Source organism: Nothoprocta perdicaria, unplaced genomic scaffold (genome assembly GCF_003342845.1).
Source record: "Nothoprocta perdicaria isolate Ctin4 unplaced genomic scaffold, notPer1 scaffold_110, whole genome shotgun sequence".
Classification (NCBI taxonomy): domain Eukaryota; kingdom Metazoa; phylum Chordata; class Aves; order Tinamiformes; family Tinamidae; genus Nothoprocta; species Nothoprocta perdicaria.
The window spans coordinates 1076162-1099602 of NW_020454206.1; the positions used below are offsets into that span (position 1 = coordinate 1076162).

Below are 23441 nucleotides of genomic sequence, written 5' to 3' on the forward strand. Positions count from 1 at the left end.
AAGTTCAGCTGTATTGACTAATAAAGGTCTTTTCACATTTTTACCAAGGYAGCACCAAACCCTTTGGTTTGAATGCACGTTACATCAGGTGTACTTGTTCAGGTCTGCCGGTGGTAGGAGACACCTCTTTAAAACAAGCAAACAAGCAGAAAGCTAAATCCAGCCCCCAAAACAGAGCACCGAATCCATTATGCACTGAAAACAAACACTTTACACATCCACTACTCTCCATGTACAAGTCACAAGTGCAATATCCTTTGAAAACATCACTCCTCAAAGGAAACCCAAAGAGGCAGCGTTTTTAGTGTTATGTTTAGTAAGAGAACGTGGGAATTTGCTGGAAATCATGTTGGCTTTTTTTTTTTAATTTTTTTTTTATAAGGCAAGAGGTTTATGTTCCAGTAGAATGGAGAGGGTAAAGAAAAAAAGAAATGTTTTCAAAATGACTTTCAATATTCTTTCAAGTTTCATTTTCAATGGACACACATATTACAAATTAAAGATTTTAAAAAGTGCTATATGCTTTGTAAGTCTCACCACAATATGTAAAGCATAATCTTACATCTGCTGCCTAAGACAAAATGTTAGTGGCAGTGTTAATGGAAGGTTATATTTTAGTCTCTCATTTCCCTCGGTGTCCGGATGTCTGGGACAACCTTCTTCGTTGTGCTAAAAAGAAAAAAAAAGAACAAAAAAATAGAACCAAAAAACAACACATATTCCAGATTCACTTTGAGTCATCTTCTACAGTAACAGACTCCACAGAGTTGATGACAGTTCGCTAGTGGTTTGCTTGATACCAAAACCAAGGCTCATTCTACCCAGTATCCTGTGGCTCTTTGATCAGAAAGTCCAAGAGACAAAATGTTGAGAGGTATGCAGCACTGTTAACCTACTGACGGATATGCCAAGGGGATTTAAAAAAATTCCAACAAAGCACAAATGTAAAAAAATTCATCTGACAGCCCTCAGCTGTTAGCTGATTTTACAAAGGTAGAGAAGTTTTCAGTAAACAATGATATTTTAGATCCTCCAGGACATACAGAAACATCCCTCCCACCCAGCAATCAGACGTGAAGGATTTCTGCAGAACAGTCTTCTGGCTCYGTGTAATGTGAAGAGTTTGTATCTGAATGGTGAACCCCAAGCATTTCTTTGCTTTCAAAGTTTGGCTCCATTAGTGCAGGTTTTTCAAAAATATTCTTTTTGCTAGTTTCCGGACAGTTTTGTACATATATTACTCGATTATAAGCTTTAAGTCTCTTCCACAGCTGTACGTACACTTTGCACTGTACGTACATAAACAGAAGTCCTCCAGTGAAACCAATAGCCACAACCACCAACTTAGTCCAAAACGGCCACTCTAGAATCCCTAGAAGGAGAGAAAACCATAAAAGACCAGGTCAGTATTGGCAATGTATTGACTGGAGCCCTCAAAGACATCCTTTAAGGAAATGGGCACAGGTCATTTTTCTTGTTTTGTTTTTGCCCTTTTCAGTCAAATGCACACAGGTTTCTCTGCTTGTCCATACACTGTTCATATCCTACATGCTTGTTCATATACTAAATCTATTCTCACCCACCAAAGGAGAAAAAAACCACAATTGCTCCTCTGGGTCTAAGCCCCCATGCAGCACAACTCCAAGCAGAGTTGAGACAACATTCAGCAATAAGTTTAGATTCCTTTACACCTGTTTTTAAAGGAAACTTTGATCAGATTATGAAAGGAATTTCACAGTCACGTTTCCTTTTGATAACAGGAGACTCAACTCAGTGACCCAAGAAGTCTGTTCCACTCAGTGATCATATAGTATATGAAGTCAATGGGAACCATTGCTAGGATTGAGCTTAACAAGTTCTTTATGTCAGAAAATTTTATCTGCATCAGACCCAATAACTTTCAGTTTAGAACTAGAGTTTCCCTTTTGATATGAAAACTGAAACTGCAAGTGTTGGAGACTTTGACTCATTCTGGCAAGCTTACTYCTTGTATTAAAAATAAGCACCAACACTTTCATCTGAATTTGTCTAGCTTGAACTTTTAGTCACTGGCTCTTGTTAAATCTCTATTAGCTACATTTAAATCAGAGATTACTTATTTTATACCCTTTCTGCTTATGWAGGGCCTGTATCCATGTAGTCTCTCTCCATTTCCATATAAGCAAGAACTTCTTTAGAGTGAGGGTGACAGCCCTGGAACAGGCTGCCCAGAGAGGTTGTGGAGTCTCCTCTGGAGGTCTTCCAAACCTGCCTGGATGCCGCCCTGTGCCACGTGCTCTAGCAGTCCCTGCTTGAGCAGGAAGGTTGGACTAGATGATCTCTAGAGGTCCCTTCCAACCTCAACCTGTGAAAATGATGGAGGACTCCCAAGTCCTCCGAGCTTTTACTGAGATACATGCCACTTGGTCTTTTGGAAACACATGGTAGCATGGGAAGAATGAAAATGCTTCTAAAATACAACGAGAAAACATGAGTTGTCCTGTGACAGGACAACTGACGAAATCCTGTTAGTGATTAATACCGCAGAACTGCTGATGAACAGGAGGCTGTACCTGATCCAGCCATAAGCAGCAACAGCACATGCTTGCCCTGTGTGGCCATAAGCATATACATACACACTACCTATACCTGCCACCTTGTTGAGGGGCTCCTCATTTAGAACCCAAATGAAGCCAGCACAGCAAGCATGGCAACAAGTATCAAATATTCAAACTATCACTGCCATATTCCTCTAAAATATTTATGGATTAAGATGAGCTGGAGGCTATAAATATTTGTAGATGTGCTTTTCATTATCATATAGCAACATTACTTTGAAGAGCCAGCAATTTTCACAGCTTGCCTTGAAACAGTTTTAATAGCCCCCAGCCTTGGTGGTTATAACCTGGCCCTCCCCGTGCCTATAGTCRGTGAGAGCTCAGCGGCTTGCGAGTCTTCTGCTACAGCTGCACATTTGCAACACATCAAGATAAGCAGACATCAACCTTGTAAGTTTACAGGTGGCATATTAAAGAAAATGAGCTGCTCACCAAGAAGTTAATACATCCCAGCAGTGGGGCAGCAGCCACTGCATGAACTTCACTAAGTCACCTCAGCACGTGAAGCACAGTTTTAAGCATTAACCTGATTTTTTTGTCTGCTTCCTGCATCAACACTTATTAAAATTTCTCCCATCTAACATATCTTACAGAAAATTTGTGCTGATCCATTTCAAACATGACTGTTTTGAAAAAATAATCTTGTTGATTTACCTTGGAGATTTGGATTAAAGGGCCTTTATTTCTCCTTTCTAAATCATCCTGTTTTTGTCTACCTAAGAGCAGCCAAAGTGGCAAACAAATGCTCACATCCTTACCAGCTCAGGAGGCTTTTCCAATTTTAAACCAAATTAGCTAAGCCAGAGCAATTTTGTGTCTGGCTACAGTGGATTAGCTCTTATATCTGTGCACTTCAGGCACGAACTAAATTGACATGAAACAGATTTAAGAGCACCCACAAACCAATTTGCTCTGATCTAGCAAAATTACTTTAAAATTGTGCTTTTAAATCAACCCAAATTCAGGCTAAGCCAAAACATCACCTGCACCCTCCCGTGCTCAGCATTATCTCTGCTCTTATTTGGGAAAAATAATTATTCCAAGAGGAAGAGAAGGAAGATAATGAAGCACCATACCAGTAGTCTGTCCCTGCTTTATCTCCTCGGCAGTCCTGTCTATCAGGACATATAGAGACCACACAACGCAGGTGATGGCGATGATATGGAATGTCACGGAGCACATGATCTTCCTCCTCTCACTGGCTGTCATCTGCAGCTTCTCCCACTGCCAAGAAATCCAGACACAGAGCAAGAGATGAGAAGTTTATTTTGGTTACTATTGTATATACATACCTGAAGAGAACACTGGTCACAACACAAAATGTCTTTTACTTCTTTGCATTCAGTTGCCACACATATTTACCACTACTCACAACAGTGACACTTGTGTCTTATTTTCAGAGTTTCAAGGGTTAATAAAATACTGAACCACACATGCCCTAAGAATAGGCAGCAGAATTGCAATGAGAGCTTTTGTAAGTGAGAGGGTGCTGCAAGCTAAGACCCTAGATTTTCATCTATTAATAATGTTTATACAGCCCCAACAGAAGTCATAAAATGTCTGTTAGGAAGGATAACAGGCGATCATTATAGATACTTCATAGACACTTACCCCTTCCAAACAGTTGAGGAAAAGAAAAAAAAAAAAGCCTTTATTTTTGACCAGAATCTCTAGAAGTTTTTTAAGGCGATTTTCTATGTATATGATGAAAGCTTTTGGGGGGTGGTTTCACATCATTCAGCATGGCTAGCTGGAAAGTAGATCAAGATGGGTCTTTCTCACACTTTCACAAAGTACTCAGTGGGACACATACCCTTGTCATTCGCATCTATGTGTGTCTAGAAAGGTGCATTTGATGGAGAAAAAAAGTCTTCAGAAAGGAGTCAGAACATGGAAGGCAGTAAGGATGACCTTAGGAATATGACCGAGATCACCCATCATGTTGAATTATCCCGCTGCTACAGCTACAAGATTGGAGACACTGTGAGCGTCGCTGTCTTGCCAAGAGGGGATCACTTTGGCCAGTCAGAGCTAGACCTGCAGGCAACCTAATTTCATCATGGCAGAAGAACTCAGGGTTTCCAGCAATGATATGCTAGACTCATGCTGTGCTAGAAAGCTATAGTCTTTCCATCTTCTTTGAAGATGACAGATCAAAACATTTCCTTTGGACTTTGTTATAAACAGAGAAGTGATTTTACGTCTAAACAAAGGTGTTTACTTCCTACAGAATGTATGAATTTATTCATTTATTTAGCCAAAATCCAAGTGTGTGAGCTCTATTTGTGAATGCTGTCACAGCACCACAAGAACTTAGACTAATTTTTTTCTTCTCTGCTCCACAGCTTCATCTCCCTCACTAAACTCTATCTTCCATGAACTGCTGGCACCCCAGCCACCAAACATCATCTCTCAAAGCAATATAAGCGCTAAGGAGCAGGCATTCTGCGACTACGCTGTAGCCCAAAGAGGAAACTGGAGTCTTTAGGTCCCTGCTGTCCAATTCTGATGACACAGCAAGCAGCACTTCCCAATCAAAGAGTCAGCATTTCTTTCTTTACTTTTTTTTTTTTTTTGTGTGTTGCTAAAGCAAAATTCAGCAGAAATTCAGACTTAGTGTTTTCTTTTGCTGTTGAAACTCAAAAAGGAAGCACCCCTCTATTGTCTCCATCTTTACTGGCCTCATGACACAATTTGTTCCTCAGTCTATTTCCTTCATATCCAAACGTTTGAATGCTTTGCAGACCAATAAATACCCTTTGCTACAAAACAGTCTTGTGATTCTGGGGAAGCTTAACTCAATTTCCACTCCGCAAAAAAAAAAAAAAAAAAAAAAAAAAAGGACAAGCTCTCTTATGTGTCCCATCAGCAATTAATAGCAATAATAACAATAACAATAATAATAACAGCAACTCCAGACTATTTCCTCCTGGCTGACAAGATACCACAACTGAAGAGTTCAGCATACGGTGCCACCTCTTCCTCTGGCTTCATCTGAGCTTCTGCAACACCCCTTAGATGAACTGAGAGTTAAAATTTCACCTCCTTCTGTTTATAGCTCCATCTCTATGTTCCGGCATCTGGTCTCTTTCCCACAACTGACTTGTTTAGAAATAACTAATGCTGTTGAGTGACTCTGTTTGGAAAGTGCCCACTAGCTTTTGCTCCACAGCGCGCCAGAATTCAGAAAATGCCACCCAGCTGCTCCAGGCAGAGCGAGCACTTTCTACACTCCAATGCTTTATGGCTGGGGTAGGTGAAGTGCCATCCCTACGGACAGGGACTGTGACACCCACTGTTGTAGCTCAGAGCTATTATGCTCTGCGCAAAGTAGGTATCAAGGAAAAAGCCACAGTTCTCAAAAGGCAATGATTCGCTGCAGTCATGAGCAGAAGTCTTCCTATCAACATAACATATTACGYCGTGTATTTTGCAAACTGCACAACTCTAAAAAATAGAGGTGTTTGAAATCTGCTCTATTTTCTATCAGAAGTCACTTCTAAGAATCTGACAAGCTCCCACAGCAGCTCTTGGAGGACTTCCCATATGACCTGATTTAGGATCACTACATTTGCATTTCCTATTTTTTCTACACTGAGGTTAGGGCTACTAATTTCTTTCTTTTTGTTAGATATGGCAAGATTTGTCAGTGCTATGAATACCACTAGTTTCCATGTCAAAATCCTGATGTCAAGTATCAATTGAATTTGAAAGCCAAGAGAAGTGTGGCAGAACAAAAAGGATGAAAATAAAAACTGGCTTTCTTTAAAAAAAAGCAGCATTTAAGTATATTTCTGATCAAATTTATGAATTATGTTATTTTTTATAAAACAAAAATACTGCTTCTAGTAATCTAAAGTACTAAAACTCAGTCATATATAATCTATGAAGCAATAAAAATGAAAATAGATTTACCCTTGAAACTTCTTTACTTGCACTGAATATTTTGTCTAACATAGATTTGCTTCTTAAGGAAAGGCTACAGATTTTAACCAAATCATGTTCCTAAAGTGGGATTTGAGGGAAGTTAAACCTGAAATCCTCATATTTGCAAGAGAATTTAATAGCCATATGGATCTCAGTACAGCAAGGAGATTACTGCAAAAATTTGTATCTTGGGAGGGAGTAGGGGAATGCGTGTTATATTTATACATGTATTTACAGAAATGCTGCTGGACTGTAATAGTGCTGACTTCTACATTGCTGCTATCTGGCAAGCCAATGCAATCAATGCAATAGGATTGAGATTCATTGCTGGCTTGGGATTCCCACCTTGATTTCTGGAAGCAGTATTATCCTTACAAAGGCTGAAAGCAGGAAAACTCTTATTTAACTGAGTTGGATTAAATTCACATTGACTTTCTGAGGCTGAGGGTTAAACATGTTCCCTTTACACGCACACATGACAGACCAGACTTGATACGAGTTCCACGAGTCCATGGATAAGGACAACAGCCTATTTCAGAGGATAGCTGTGCGAGTGTGTGAGATCAAAGCAGCCCCTCCTTGGGTGCCTACCTTCCGCAAAGGCTTCAGTTTTGTCTCCATGATGAACTCATACTTGCAGAGTTCGCAGCACCGCGTGTCAGAGCTCTTGATCCACTGCTGCAGGCAGGCTTGGTGCACAAAATGAAGACTTCCCGTGCAGTGACAGGGGGTAATCAAGGGGCTCTCATCATCTCCTTCACAGTGACATATCCTGTATCAGAAACAAAGCTGCTTATTAGGAGCAGAGGAAGCAAAAAGGATGCAGAGGGGGAATGTAGCATCTATGATCACATTTAAGGTTGTCCACTGAGGATCCTTAGACTTACACATCAGAGGAATATATGCTATAAAAGGAGCTGAAACTAAGAATCCCCTTGCCATGCACACACATACACACACCAAATAACTGAGCACACACACTGCTAACTAGAAAGCTTCTATCTACAGACAGCAGGCAGACACACAGAGCCTGACAGAAACCAGGCTTTTCAAAAGAAAAAGACAAGGTAAGAAGTGACAACTCTTCATCTACGAGAAGAATAGTGCTTCACTGAGAATARTATTTGAGCAGATCACCCAGCACTTCCCAGGATAAAACATGCAGAGATGCACAGCTACTTGTGGATTACTATTTAAAACAGAAGACAAAAACAAATTGCCCAAATCTACTGTGAAAGAGCCCATCCTAGAATTACGAGAAGTTAATTTAGACAGCCTAGATTTTGCATGAGCAAAGTGGTTTTTTTTTTTTTTTTTTTTTTTTTTTTTTTTTTTTTTTCTGTCTAGTGCAAATTGCTAAGAGACAGACCCACACTGCAAAGCTAGAGCACTGAATTTCCCCCACATACCCTTATTCTGAATGGACTGTTTTGCTCTCCAATTCTCACTTTTCAAGAGCTGCCAAGGAAGCATCAGGTCTGAAAAATCCCCCATTTCCCTCACTGCCTACTTGGTAGATAGTGGGGATGCCTGATAAAAGTGTTACTACCAGGTGGTGCTATTTCCAGTTTTAACATATATGCACGTGGTTTGCATCAAACATCCCTAAGTCCTTCTAACCATGTGAAGAGGTAACCTTAGAGATCATGAATTGAAAGGGGATAGTACGGAGCTGGGGAATAAGTTACAAAGCACGTATAAAGTATATCCTGGCATGCTGCCATCCCRGTCTATTACTGAAATTCCTTATTGACGTGGAGCATCTTGCCTCTTGCAACCCTGCYGATAGCTGGTAAATGGAAATGAAGGAGGGGGTGGGTTGCAAGAGCACGTTGTCAATGACAAGCCAGTAACAAACAAGATTTGGCTGGGAATAGGAATCAAATAATATTGGCAGGTAGTAGGAAAGCCAGCTTCAGAAAGCAAAGGCAGGGAGGAAAAGTTTGGGATAGAGAAATGCTATGTAGGGGGGTGTGATAATTCCTCCTGCACTTGCTGTCTCTGGCTCCTCAGGCACATTTTGGAGCTGGGATGGGGCAGATTTTCCAAAAACTCACCCTGAAGACAATCCAGAACTGCCTGTTCCTACCATCTGTGGACACGATTAATCTTCTGTGGCTGGAAGGAGGACGCRCGTCCTTTTTGGACCTCACGCTATGGACATCACACAAGCCAGTCACTAACACTCAGCACTCAAAGCCCCCTTTCACGCATCCAGAAAGCTCTTTGTAAACAAAACAGATGCAAACTGGGATAAAAGGATTTAAATCCCAAACCATATTGACCATATCTCAAAAGCAGTACTCAACAAACTCTCTTCCTTATTACTCCCCATCCTTAATCCAAGCCAGTAAAAACTCTCAATGACTCGAGGAAAGCATGTTGCTTATTAAAAGCTAAGAAAAGTTCATCTCGACCTTTGATATGTGCAGCTGATTCTCTCATTACATCCCCAGTTTGAGCCCCAATAAGAGAAAAATATCATCTCCCAACCCAAAACCTGAAACAAATTGCAACCGAATTTGACTCCAAAGGAAATTCTTTTGCTAGTCGATTTGTTAAGTGCATTAGAGGGGTGTGAGAAAGAGAGGAGGGAAGGCTGCACACTTCACACTGCACACATTAAAGCATGGCAAAAAGGTAAAAGGAGAGAGAGAGAGAAAGAGCACGACGGCAGAGAAAGCAGAATGGTCACCACCACACATGGGAGAGCCTAACAGGAGGCGGTTCTCCAATAAACCAACCTGCAGGTATCCCCCGAAGTAGACACAGGGGAGAGAGGGGGGTATTTTTCTGAGAGGGGGGAAGGACAGTCAAGGTCACTGTCCTTCTCAACGGAACAGAGCGGTGCCCGCTGCTCTTTTGTGCTCAGTCTCACTGAGGTGCTGTCCTCAAAGACGTCATCATCTCCCATATCATCAGAGCAGAAGTCTGTGCTCTCCACCAGCACGCTGGAGGATTTCTCAGCTTGGAAGTGACTGGARTAGCTCTCCAGCTCGAGGAACTTATGCAGGCTGCTGGCGCTGGAAGTGTGGGAGAAGGAAAAAAGGTAGCGCAGCAGTTTTTTGCTTCTTGAGGTGTCATGGTCCACCTTGTCCTCCAGCAAGGGGATATGTACCGTGCTGTGGTTCTCTGCTCCTCCCGATGCATTSGAGTAGTTGGAAAGGGAAGGGATGTAAGAATGTTTAGAATTGCTAAAAGAAAGACGCCCGAGATTCAGCGGTTTCCTTTCTTTAAGATGAAATTTGTTAATCCTTAAGCACTGCTCTTGAGTTGGGGTCAATTTGCCTTCCGAGCATGTTCGCTCCACATAGTCAAAGCACTCGCTGGTGCCCTGGGCCTTCTGGTCCACGTCATTGAGGGACTTGGAGAATTTCAGAGTGCGAGTGGGCTTTACATTCTTAGCAGASCTGAGTGCCTGGACCCAATCCTGCCCACGGGAGCTTCTCTTTGCTGCATGTAATGTGTCCTGACAGATTACTGTCACAGTGACCCCTTGTGTCAGATTGCTCTGGCAGTAAGGATTTTTCAAGACAACGGCAGACTGCACTGGACTGTGATGACAACATTCAGAAAACACTGCACTGGAACTGCATGCAGAACAGTGGAATAAAAGCACAGAAAGTAAAAACAATTACAATAAGAGAACACGTATAATTAAAAGTGAAGAAATGAGAGTTACAGCTARTGTGGGAATGGCAAACATAGAGGGCCAAACGGTGAGTGGGGCTGAAGGAAGCAGCGTTAGACAGCAGTCGAGTCAAACAAATGGGACATTTCTAACCAGGACCCCCCCCTTGCTTACTTCCCAGCACACAGGCTTTTTCAACTTCGATTTTTCTTAGCTCGAATCTTGCATGAGCCTCATCACAGTCACGGAAACAACACACTTTACCTGCAGATGTCCTGAGTGGATGGAGTGACAGAAGTCCGAGAGAAACTATGAGGAGCAGAGATAGAGGTTGGACTACCAGCCTGTAGTGAAATAAAAACAAACAAAAACAAAACAGAAGAAGCAAGTCACAGGTAGAAAGAGCTTGGTGAGCACTGCAGTTAACTTCAGGGTTAAACACAGCATATGGAGTCAACTATTGCACTGCATCTGACACACAAGGACTAGCTGCAAGAAAGGGAGGCGTTATTGCCATGCGCTAGGTAGGGAGGTCACACTACCTCATCCTTGGAAAAAGCAGTAATTGGAATACAAACGTTTCCCCCCAAGGTCAAATGCAGCTGCCTCTGGAGCGGAACTTGCCAGCTGTCAAATACTGCCCAGAACAATAGCTGAGGAAATGAGCAACGGTGCAGTGATTAGAGTAATTAGACGGAGGTGTGTGTACAGACAAGTCAGAATTTAGCTACCGCCTAATAGCTAATCCCTCCATTTATTTTGATGACAAGGGGTTGAAGGCTTGTTTTTCATGACACAGAGCCTCCAGCAATGCAGACACTGTGCAGGGACTTATTTTCAGCACTAGCATATGCACACGAGCACCATCTGCCAAAGCAGACCGTTCCCTGCAGCACTCCTCGTGCTCCGAGGCCTTTCAGCCCGCCCTGGTTCTGACAGGGTCTTCCACCTACTTGCAGAAAAGGTGCGGCTGCAAACCCATTTACAAGACCTGACAAGACCACGGCGAGAAGAACAGCTGAAGAATTCAGAGTTCAGCTGAACTAACCCATTCTCCTTCCCATTCCCCCACAAAATCTAAGCTTTYGGCCTATTTACCACTGAGCAGACAAACCTCTAACACCACTATGGTAAAAAGACTCTTGTTTCAGTTAGAATCAGGTGGCCTTTTATYAAAGGCTTTTCCTGCCACTATGCTCTGGACCAGGATCACTCATGAAAATCCCTCAACCCTTCCTCAAGGTTTTAGAGCAGGAGACCTGTTCCGATGACATCTTTACAGATGGACTGGCTCTCCCACCCAGTTTCTCCACTGCTGCAAAACACAGCACCCACTTCTGAATTCAGTCAAAGGTTCATAGCTCTTTTGATTTGCAAAGCAAAGCTTGATGGTCACAAATGAACAGTGGGGTCAGCGTAGCAGTAGGACTGTCAACAGGCTGCTTTGCTGTGCAAAGCCAGCAGAGCAGGGACCCAGGCACGCAGGGGCAGGCAAGGAGACCACCCCGGGACACAGGAGCCTCCACGGGAGCCACCACGGATTTGAGGGTCTCTGTCCACAGCCCGTGCACATACAACATCCAACTCGGGCCTGATTGATTCCATATTTAATCCAGTAAAAGCCTCTACGGCCTCCTTTAACAAGACTGCTGCAGGCTTTAGCAAATTGCTGGCAAAAGCGAGGTCCCTTGCCACACAACATACTTCTTGTGAGCGAAGATGGATGTGCTAGCTTAATGCTACTTCATAAATAAAAATGCAAGTGGCTTCAATGTGAAATGACTCAGCTGGTAAGGTTGCCCTTCTGCAGCCAACAGTACTGAAGGGGACAATGTTCCTGGCCTCCCATGTGGATGACTTGGGTGCCCCGAGACCAAACAACCAGGTTTCCATCTACAGGTCTGCAGGAGTTGAGGGCAAGACCCAAACACACATCCCTGGATCTGTAGCAAGAACTTAAGCTGTTTCCAATCCCACCCTAGCTAGGTACAAGATAAAAACAAGAGAACAACTTCAGAACATGCAACTGTGTTTCTTACATAGTTCTTTACCCACCTGCACCATCCCATTCAGTCATATAGGATGCTGATCATACAGTGAGGTAAATTCAAATATTTTCTGTAAATTTTCTATGTTACTCTCAGTTTTTCCTGAAAGTAGGTACAACTCTGACTTTAAATCCTCTCTTTCAAAAAGAGTTTGCACAGTAATTATCCTTTTTTCAAGAAAGACAAGTTAGTGAAAGATGTGACGTGTGGAACTGCTATAATTATGCAAATGAAGATTAATAAGACTTAAGTAATGAATTATTTAAAAAGACATTTTTAGCAATCTTGTAAAAACAAAAYATTGAACCAGTAAAACAGTGTGCTGCATTGTAACATGGAAACAGAGCCATATACTGGAACTGAAGTCACAAATCAGCTAATAAATCTGTTTTAGGTTTTCTGCTACGAGCACAGCASAGAGGGTAACCTGCATATAAAGAATCTACATGCTCTACTTTTTCACTTTAGGAAAGAAACACCCTGGAAACAGCACATACAGACAATCTAATAGCAGATTACTAGAATCAGTGATGCAAAATTTCCCTTCCAAACCCATTATATYGGTTTCTTAATCCAGCTGCCTGGATTAAGGCAGAAGTAGTGTCAAAGATACAATGCTTGGGAAATTAAAAGGCCTGGACAGGCAAARGAATACAAAAATTCATATGCATTTTAAAAGCATTATTCTCTTTCTCACACCAAACTGCAGCCACGCACTGCAAACTTTCCCACTGCTCTACTATTAATTCTTCTCATTTGCCAGTGAGAGACAAGAACCCTTAATATTAGAAACCAGAAAAGAAATCTAGGCCGACGCAGCGAAAAATACATATAAAACATAAACACCATCAGAACCTTTGCAAAGCTCAGCAGACTGCAAATGGAAGCGAGAAGTACAGCCAGTTATTCCAATAGTGCCTCTTGTCAAGCAGCAGTCTCTAGATGCCAGTACTGCCCTGGACAGCTTGCAAGAYCAAATCAAGCACATTTCCCGTTCCTCCTCCAGTGTCTTCCTGTTTCTGCACAAGAAGCCTTCTTTTGCTTCACATAATGCAAATGCAACCACAAAACAAACATAACCCCAACGTGACCACACACTGCAAGGCAGAATGGTACACGTCTGGAGATGCTACCTGCTCCTGCACCTCAGTTTTCCCTTAGTGGAGCTGTGGCTACTACAGAAAGACACAGTCCAATTTTCTTCCCATCTCATTCCTCCCTCTCTGCCATCCCTCCCATGCTTTGGGCTCATGAAAGTGTTTATATAGCTGCATTGCAAATTGCAGAATATGGTACTGAGATGAGTTCAAAGCAGCCATTTCTTTTGCCAGGTCTCTTTCATGCCTCACCTCAGCTGGGGCAGAGCAACAAGGTTGGGACCCTCTACCCATGCAGCACAACTCACTGATGAGRGGAGCACAGTAAAACACAAGCTGCTGCCTAGGGACCAGGAAGAACATTTCTGCCTCTCCTAGGCAAAAGCAGCAGGCAGAGCACACTGGCCAGTCACCAGAGCTCAGACACGTTCGCTGAATCAAGACACAGCCTCTGTAGAGCAGAGAGGTGCAACAGCAGGGAGAAAATATTGGCAGCTCAGCAGAACAGGGCAAAGAGGTGACAGGATGGACGTAGGCAGCAGAGAGGCAGATCCAACAAGCACGGAGCAGGGCCTGTCTCCTCACACAAGGGCACAGCTCCAAAGAGTTCAGTCTTCACTAAACTGTAGCTGCTTTGCACCATCCCCAGAGCCCCTCACAGCCCCCCCATTCATTAAGTAGATTACTTATGGTGAGAACAGCAGGCAGTTTAAAGCACTCATTATGYGAGTTTTCTGCCATGCTGATTATGTAACAGGCATTCTAAACAGTAACAAACCCAAGTTCTACCCTTCTAAAGCCAGAATCACACGCAGAACCCCCCGGTAGACTTCCACATCCTTGCTCCGAGCATCATCTCCAACAACAAGCTTTGGGAATTACACGCTAGCGAGCTGCCCAGCACACCCACACTGGTTGCCCAAAATAGCTCAGAATAAAGGTCAATAGGCAGTTAACTGTGTGTATCGACATTCCAATCTCATGCAATTCAGGGAGGTCGCCGTGTGCTCCTCCACGCCGGCACTCGGCTCAGCGCAGTGTTTCTGAAGGTGGCAATCGCTGGAAACCTGCAGCTCTCTCCAGACTCGCTGTCAGTCGTAGCTGCTCACTCTCCTGCTGACTAAAATCRGACTTTTTAACTAAAAAAAAGAAAAAAATGCCTGCCTGTGACTACATGCTGCCCATCAAAAAGCAAAAAGGAAACAAGTRATCTTCGCAGGGAGCAGTGGTGAATATGTGAATGGCTTGGGTATATTCCAAAATAACCTGCTCCTCTGAGAAGGCACTTCTGTATTTAGTTCCTGTCATCCCTCTTTGGGCTGCACTTCACTACCAGCAATTACACCTCATTTGCTGTCACATCTCTAACAACTTTACTAAATTACTCACTGAAGGCAGGAAGTTAAAAACAGCTCAAGAATTCCTCCATTGATTAGAAGTGTCTGATGGGGAGGAAACAAATAGGTTTTCGCAAAACTGCAAAGCTCGTCACCTGTAGGTGCCACATGTTTTAGAACCAACACTGTTGCCTTATTATTTGTGCTACAGRAACGCCTAGATCTTTCAACTGTGGACTTAGAATTCGCATGCTAAGCGTTATACAAGTTTAATAGTAGAGCATATCTCTCCTTTGGACTTACAACTGATGATAGGACAGATACAGAGTTAGAGAAAAGAAGCAGTTCTAAGCTTTTCACCTGGAACTTGTGGCACAGGGAGCTTCAGAGAGATCTTGATTAAACCCAAGAGATGCACCCAGCTACTCCCTGGCGCCACTGCAGAACAAGTAACTGTTTGACTCCAGTTAGAGCTGCTGGCCAAGCTGATACCTTCACAAGGACACCACGCAGGTGTATTTTCATCTTTTCTGCAAGACCCTGGCTGAGTGGGAATGATGATTTTGATGATGATCTGCTCTTGTAAAGTCTCCAGCACTTAACTCTGGAAAAGACATTGCCCTCTCACTGCACGAGCACCAAAAGAGACCACAAACTGAACCAGCACATGCAGTCCGCAGTGCAGCAACAGGGATAACCAGTCATGCTGAGTGCACCTGCTCAAAACAACTTCTTCAGGAAGTGCCCTTCATACCTGTATGAAGGCATGATACTAATAAGGAGGTGCCAGTAGCAATGAGTAGCAATCTCACTAGGGAGATTGTTATACTCAATACAAAAACTTTATAGCACTGTGTCCAAGCACAACTTTTCATGCTTTTTGGCATGGTTTTCAGAAAGAACATACCTTGACCTTCACACGATACAATTTTTCCCCTCTTTTCCATCCCCAGGAGCTCAGTAGAAGCAGATTTTGTTTATTAGTTTAAGCTACTTCTCCGCTTCACTCCCCTGTCCCTCAAATCAGCTCACACCCCTGGAAAAAAAACACCTCTGAGAGCAGTTCTTTGCAGTAAACCTTGGTCATCTGATGTGCTACAGGACAACTAAGCTCAGTGATTGAAAAATCTGGACTGCTTTTCCATGGATGGATGCTCACTGAATCCTTCAAAGCTTTAGGCAAGAGTGGATGTGTATATTCATATGCTTTTCTAAATCTGTTCCAAGCTGATGAACAGCCTAAATGGATTTTAAATTTCATAGCAAGCTTAGGCTACCACTTTGCATCTGCATTGGCTGCCATTCAGCCCAAGAATAATTTAATACTTGACAGTGTGCTTCGGCTCAAAAGATAAAGCTGTACGAGCCTTCAGAAAAGACAAAGCATTTACATTTTTTAAAGACTGCACTTTTGATTCCTTTGCTCTGATCCCAGTATTTGCATTTTCAAAGCTCACCCCTTAGAGGGCTACAAAAACAAAACAAACAAAAACTACTAGCCTGAAATCATCCCTCCAGAGCAATAAGATGACAGGAACAGTACACAGATGACCTGAAGATATTTCCATACATCACATCATCACTGTCGGGGTCACCCAGACACTTTAAAGAAAAACAATACCACTAATTATGGGATAACCACTTACAGACCAATGTTTTTAGTGACCTCATTTAATCTGCTCATTAGCAAAATTCCATTATTCAAGAGCAGAGGACATGAATTACCATTACTGTGAAAATCCCTTATTTAGCTGCTTTCAGTGTCTGGCTGTTTTAGGGTCAAATCTATTTATATCTAGAAGTTGAGGCTTCTGTTATGCTTAATTATATCCTTGTGTGGCTTGTACCACTAGGGCACTTGCTAATAAACCTCTGTGACTTCTCAGCAAAAACGCTGGTTCAGCTGAGCTGTGCCCTGTATATATCTGTGCAAATCAGGAGCCTTTCAATCAGTGTCAGCTGAATGGTGCAAGCTTGGAATCTGAATCCCATGACTAAATCAATTCAACCTGGCTGTAATACTGTCTATTTTTCTATTTCAAAACAAATACAGGAAAGATTCCAGAAATTCAAACACTTCTTGTGGAACAGATTTAAAAGGAATGTTTGAAATATACACACCAAAAAAAAAGGAAAGACAGGTCTGGAGGGATGCCATGTCCCCCAGTGTGCAACAGACTGCACAAAACCTAATAGCACCATATGAAGATCCTCCTACATCTTATCCCCTACTCCCTTTCTGCTGCTTCTGGCCTCCATCCCCAGCCAAATGTTCAGGCTCTTCCTTTTATTCTTCTTGCCTTGGCCTGGCCACATGTACGAGCACCTCCTCAGCATCTGCCTCTTGGAGGACCTTTCAGCCCCTTCCTCCTGAAGGAGGGCTCCACCTGGTCCCAACACGTGGGGTCTACCTTCAGTTGGGTCCTGCTACCCCTACCAGCTGATCGCTTTCTTAGTGGTACCATCTGTCTGCCTTACTCCCTGATCACTTTTAGCCCTAGGGCACTGAATCCTTTCCTTAGTCACACTGAGTAACGCAGCATCCTCTCTTGGCTAGAAACTGAGATCTGACTCAATCCTTCCCACTCCTATTGCATTTTACAACTGAGGGCAGTGGAAAGATACTCGGCATTAATCACAGCAGGTTCATAATGACATAGCATCACCAGAAAGGACTTTGAATCGAATCTTGATGCCAAGCGTTTGTGACAAGAAGCTAGATTTGAGTGTAAAATGAAAGGCTGTAACAGTCATTTGCAGGAAGTGTGATTATTATTTCTGAACACATACAAATGATTATATTCAATTTTTGTTAAATAGCCGCTCTTAAAATTCTGTAGCGTTAAAAAGCTTGAAGGATTCTAAAGGGGCCATAAAGACAGCCAAGCATGTTGATATATTTTTTTTTCCTCTACCTGTACTGGCCCCTTTCTTATTGGCCAGGTTGGTGTATTCTTCTAAAGAAAACAAATAAAAGCAAATTGAACTTTCCTTTTAAACCCCAAAGCTAGTGAACAATTTTCCACGTGCTTATACTTTCACCCAGTATTTCACTACCAGAATCATTTCTCGTATGTCCTATAAAACTTTAAAAGCCATCCTAACAGCAGACTGCAAAGTCATTTGTAGCAGCTTATAACCAGATTGTCTGGACGCTCAACCAGCATTCAGAGGAATGAGGTGACTTGTTTCACTGAGAAACTTCCACTTCTTGCTCTTGTTAGAAGAGCAGAACAATGTTCGATCAGATGCAGGGGCAAAACAGAAACATTAAGGGCACTAACATCTCCAAGAAGCTCCCATTCAGAACCAATACCTTTTATGTTGGGCTGGCAAAGCTGACTCTTGCTCCCCTGGAGAACCTGAGCTTTCACAGCACATCACCATCACTCTGAACTGTGCAGCATTTCACGAATGCAAATACTGCCAGCACTTGATCTAATGCAAGGTTCTTCCCTCTGCACTRCCACCTCTCTATGAATAACGAATGGTCTGTGCAGCTGGTTTGAGTATGTGTCTTCTGCTGAGCCTTGGCTCCACTGGGAGTAACAATCTAAYGTGTATCCAACTGCTACTGCTGGTGAAAGGCCTGCTATCCTGAATTGCACACATCCTAGGAAAAGTGCAATGGTATCTGCTGGTAAGAGTAGCTTCTCTGCTGACCTACACCTGAAAATCCAATTAGGGATACCTAAGAGAAAAAGAGCAAGGGTAAGAAGAAACGGGCACCGTTTTGGAAAAGTACAAATCAAAAGTAATGCTCAGAGTGCTTTCAAAACACTGAATGCAAAACACAGTCATGCCCAGTGTTTGCAGTTCTGTAAGCAGCAGTTATGCTTCCAGCTAATTAAAAAACTCCTTATTTGGTAAGCAGAAGTGAGAGTRGGGCATGTACCATACAATGAGTTATCTGTGACAGAGAAGACAACTTGTTTTTTGCTGGCCACATAGCAAAGTCATTGTGTTTTAATGGGTCCACCCGTTATATTCTGGTATGACTAGAATGGATGTCCCTTACAAGGTCACTCTTTGCCATATCGAACATTCTAGATAYTTGGTCTACATATATGGTCATGTCTATGTAGCAATGCATTTCATAACCTCACCAATAACTTAATATTGAAGTGACAACAAAATAACCTCTAAAACCCAAAACATACTAGGGGATATGTAAATATAGCTTGCAGAATAAGCAAACTTATGTGAATTACGTTTTTGGAGCATCTTCCCCCTCCTAAATAAGATCTCAGGCACCTGTTACCCATCTGCTCTTACCAAGCTAAGGATGTCGACAGTGCAAAAGTGGAGACCTATATTTTGGGATGAAGTGGATTTGTCCATAAAGAGAGTCTGCAAAATAATGGAATTCTGAAGTGTCAACAGAATGACTGTCAASTAGAGATACTCATAAGCAGCATTTGCTGCCAGTCACATTGTCACATTTATCATCTCAATTTTAAAATGAAAGAAATCCCAGTACTTCCAAATTTATCAAAGATTGAGAGTTGTGCTGAGGCACATACCTTTGAGATGTTACTAGAACGGCTCACAGAATGCCCCAGAGCCTTTTCATTCTGAAAAAGAAAGAACAGGATCAATGCAGCAACAGATCACAGTTAGGATATTTTAAAGCTGATATTAGAAATGAAATATCATGGCAAAAGAACGTGCCATGAAATATCATGGAACGATAGTTTTTAAGGATGTTGCTTCATTTAAATCAACATGAATTTTACAACAATCACCAATCTGTTTGGTTTGACATGTAATTACCGTAAAGAAAATCAAAGAATCAAGATAATTACAAACTAAATATTAAAAAAATGACCTCTTCTATCAATGCTGCAAAGCCCTTTCCTCAGATGTCAGCTATTTTGAAAGGGCTATCTCTTGGCTCTGCCTCACCTACAGGAAAACGCCAGCATCCAGCCACTTAAGCTGTAAATTCTTAGTTAAAACAAAAGTATCCCAGTGATGTGAGGAAATATGGCCCAATAACCACATCCATGTCATTTCATGAGACAAAACAGAGTTACTAAGGAACTTTCCATTTACCATAGAACTCTGAATTCAACTGGAAACACCATATAAGARTTGCAGAAGTTGCAATTTTTAAAACTGAATCAGTGATGACTGTTCCCATAACTCACTTTTCACTGCGCAAGCCCTGACTGATGACAATCTTTCCACCTCCTATCAAAATATAGTGTAGGTTTCACCCTGATATTTCATCGGATATGGGTTTCTGCTTTCTGAACACTAACCGTTTATGCTAAGTACACTTGAATAGGATCGTTTCACTGTTGAGAAAACTATCTGTAAAGGCATGTTCTTTGCTTTTTGTATAAAATCYAACAAGAACCTCTTTTAGGCAAATAGTAGAGACAGAGCAAGTCATGACAGTTGGTTACAGATCAGGATCTACATTCCTCTAAGTTTGTGAAGTTTAGATATGAAAAGATCTGAGTCAGATAAAAAGAACAGGACAATTTTACTACATTCTTGTATGAGCTCTATACTGGCTAAGATGTCCTTGAAGTGCCTCCTTTTTTTGAAAATGTCTTTCAGCCAACATTTTAGGGCCCAAACCATCTCACCTTCACTTGTCTATTCTCAAAAGGAAAACACTAGATTAAAAAATCCAGTGGAGCTTGGGGACAGAAGTCCCCCATACATACCAAGCAGGGACACAGAAAAAAAGCCAAGTGCAATTATTGCATAATGCACACATGTTTTAGGCCTGATGGCTGTAAGTCACTATAAATGACCTTTAATGACTAAAGACCACATGCAGACAGCTCGTGCTACAGTGCACAGACATAAGACCTGTGTTTTGAAATCCCTGGGATCCTTTGAGACCTTGGTCCCTGCAACTCATTTCTAGAGCAGCTGAAAGCTCTATGCTGAGGAAAACAACAGGCAGGGCAAAAACTTCATCGGGTGCTTTTAAAAGCAGGCAGGCTCTTCCTTTCCAGCAGTGCTTCTCTCCCCGTAACGCTCAAACCTGGGCCACACCACACGATCCCCAAAGCAGGGAGACATGAGGCCACTTCATCTCTGCTTGCCCTCCCTGATCACCACTAAGCCCAGCACGTGGGCAAGCCTGGCAAGGAGCAGCAGGGATACCACTGAGCAAGGAGTGGAGCAACAGGACTGGTTGTCTCAGAGCACAGTGATGGGCACTTCCTTGGCTAGGGGATATGAACAGCACTTTCTTCCTTAAAATGTGGGAAATGCAGCGTCCTAAGATGCTCTATACGTAGGAGTTAAGAAGACAGTAAAATGTTCCTTCAGAAGAAGAAAGGAGAGGTAACCCAATAAAAAAATCAGCAAGGACCAATTTAAGACCTGAATAACTGTGGGCCAAGTTAACCATCGACTCCAAAGCCAGGTTTGCATAGCRCAAGGCTCCGTCTGATTACAGAGAAGCCAAAAAGTTCCTATTACCTGCATGTCAGTATTCCTGGAACCAAAACAAACTGTTAAAAAAACTTCTAAGAACACAGGCAGGGCACGTAGGTGAGGACTAACATCAGACTGGGCTACTGCCAAAACTGACATCAACTCCAACTATRAGGGAAGGAAGTAGCTAAATTTCATCAGAAATAGTGTAACTATAGCAACAGGAAAAAAAAAAAGTTCAGTGAAGATACAGCAGGCAAGAGAAGGAGGAAAGGGAAAAAAAAAAAAGAAAAGGTGGCAGGGACACGTTCACATGTTCTCAAGCTATGACGAAAGATGCCCAGCGCAAGCTGGAGRGCACACAGATTTGCACCACGTAGGTGTGAGCTGGAAGTGGGTCCTACTTGTCCAGCCTTACTGGGCTGTGTGGGAGGTAAGCAAAGAAAACCATGTGGGACAAGGGAAAACGATAACAAACAACAAGACTGGTACTCAAGAGGTCTGTCTGAAGCAGGACACACAGCCCAGGCAGGTGAGGCTCTCATGCCCAGCCTAAGATTTCAGGGTTCCAGGGTGATCTAAAGACAAAACTAAAGGGGCAGAGATTGTTCCCCTTAACCCAAGGACCCTCAAACACTGCTCTCTAGCTGACAAYGATGTCTGTGAAGGAGTGCGACTGCACATACCCAGGCACCTGTGTTGGAAAGGAGGAGCTGAAACTCAGTGAGCACGAACAGGCTGGAGCACAAGAGCTGCATGTGCACAACAGGGCAATGATGCAGAGCAAACACACTCCTAGCCACCCCGCAGAAGCCAGTCCAGCTCCTCTGCTCCCACGATCTTCATTTCATCTGATGGACATCTGAGACACACATTTCATAGCATCTTTATTGACCTATTACTAGAAACATGCCTATCAGAGTTTCCAATCAGTATAGGATAGTGTACAGTTGATTTTGTTATTGAGGGGTCATTTTTAAACAAAAGAGGAGTTCTTAAAAATATATTCATTTAAGGAAGAGGCAGTATCAAGGAATTGTAACTGACTCAGGAGACACTATCAGATCCAAGACAGATTTGCAAACACAYGCACAAATACTTCAGTTTGCCCAGTCTCAAAACCTGAAAGCAGCATCAGCACCCAGGTAACTGCTTCAGCCTCTGGGTCACAGCTGGCCCTGATTTTGCCTGTCTTCTTGTCTAAATTTACTGAATGAGAGAGATTTTTTTTTTTTTTTTTTTTGAAACAACTGATCCAACTCTCTGGGTTTTCTCTCACGTAAGACTTTAAAACCAGGAGGGCTGATAGCAGGTTAACCACCAAGTTTCACTGTGCAGCAGCAATCTGCAATTCACTGTGACTGCTTGAGAGGCACCCCAGCAAAAAGAACATATAGCACTCTCTTTGCTCTGCAAAGCACCCCAGAGTTATTTTATTTAATCATTAAACAGCAACAAAAATACTTCTAAGTAATACAGTCATAACTTCTAGCTGGGCTGTTTCATTCTCTTTTATAAATAWAATGATAAAAATCTATTGTTAAGGAAAAAGCATGCTGGAAACTATTAAATAGATCCTCTATCTGCTGGCAGTTCCTATACAGTGATACACAAATATGCTGTGATACATAAGTATGCTGTATTATTTCCAGGCACTAAGACAAAAAAAAAGGCTGTTGAAAAGAAAAAAAGAAAAAAAAATAATGAAAGGAGCTGCTGGAACAGGTGGATTTTAACAGCAATGACTGTAGCCACAGGAGGGACAGAAATGTGAAATAGATATGATTTAATTAAAAGGCAAAACAAACAGAAGGTCCTTGTTCACACCATATCCRTTATCAGAACACTCATCTTGGGATCTTCCAGACCACTCACAAAGCAGCACTAACACGGGAGTGAAAAGGCTAAGCCTCTATTACGGTTCCATCATTACCCAGTCAAGGTGTTGGGAGATTTTTCTCCAGCACGTCCCCATCGCACAGCAAGACACACTCTAGTGTGGCAATTACAGCCCCAAACACGCTCTCTCCCCCTTGCAAGAGCAATAGCCTTTGCACTTAACGAAAGGTCAAGACAAATACAGCATCTACCAACACAAACCATATGATTATCTGATAAAGCGAGGGTAGTTCTTTCAGCAGATTAATCCTTCCGTATGGGATAAGGGGAATCCTGCCTTTTGAAATGCGTCCTACTCAACTAGGATCACTAGAACCAGGCACTTAAAAACAGTCAAAAATAACAAGTGCTGCAGGACTTTACTTCTTCTGAGCCACTGCCAGCTGCAACTCTGCACTTCCCACCAGAGCCAGATGTTGGGGAAGCAAAGAGAAGGGCAGAGGCCGGGAAATTGCTGGAAGACAGGAAAACTGCTCCTGCTTCCAATACTGGTATGGAAACGT

The 23441-nt window shown here is 42.5% G+C and overlaps 1 protein-coding gene across 2 annotated transcripts in view; it reads right to left on the reverse strand.

The window, feature by feature from the left end:
• The window catches only part of MARCH8 (membrane associated ring-CH-type finger 8), a 67916-nt gene continuing 44475 nt past the window's right edge, over positions 1 to 23441 (reverse strand). Inside the window, exons 3-8 of one of the 2 annotated variants that reach the window (XM_026050707.1) lie at positions 19161 to 19211; positions 10420 to 10499; positions 9269 to 10114; positions 7116 to 7296; positions 3674 to 3821; positions 1 to 1372 (exon numbers count right to left, since the gene is read on the reverse strand). In XM_026050707.1, coding sequence (XP_025906492.1) covers positions 1068 to 1372; positions 3674 to 3821; positions 7116 to 7296; positions 9269 to 10114; positions 10420 to 10499; positions 19161 to 19211 — 1611 coding nt within the window. In that variant the 3' untranslated portion in view covers positions 1 to 1067. The remainder of the gene's footprint in view (positions 1373 to 3673; positions 3822 to 7115; positions 7297 to 9268; positions 10115 to 10419; positions 10500 to 19160; positions 19212 to 23441) is intronic. The other variant, XM_026050700.1, reaches the window with a different exon arrangement.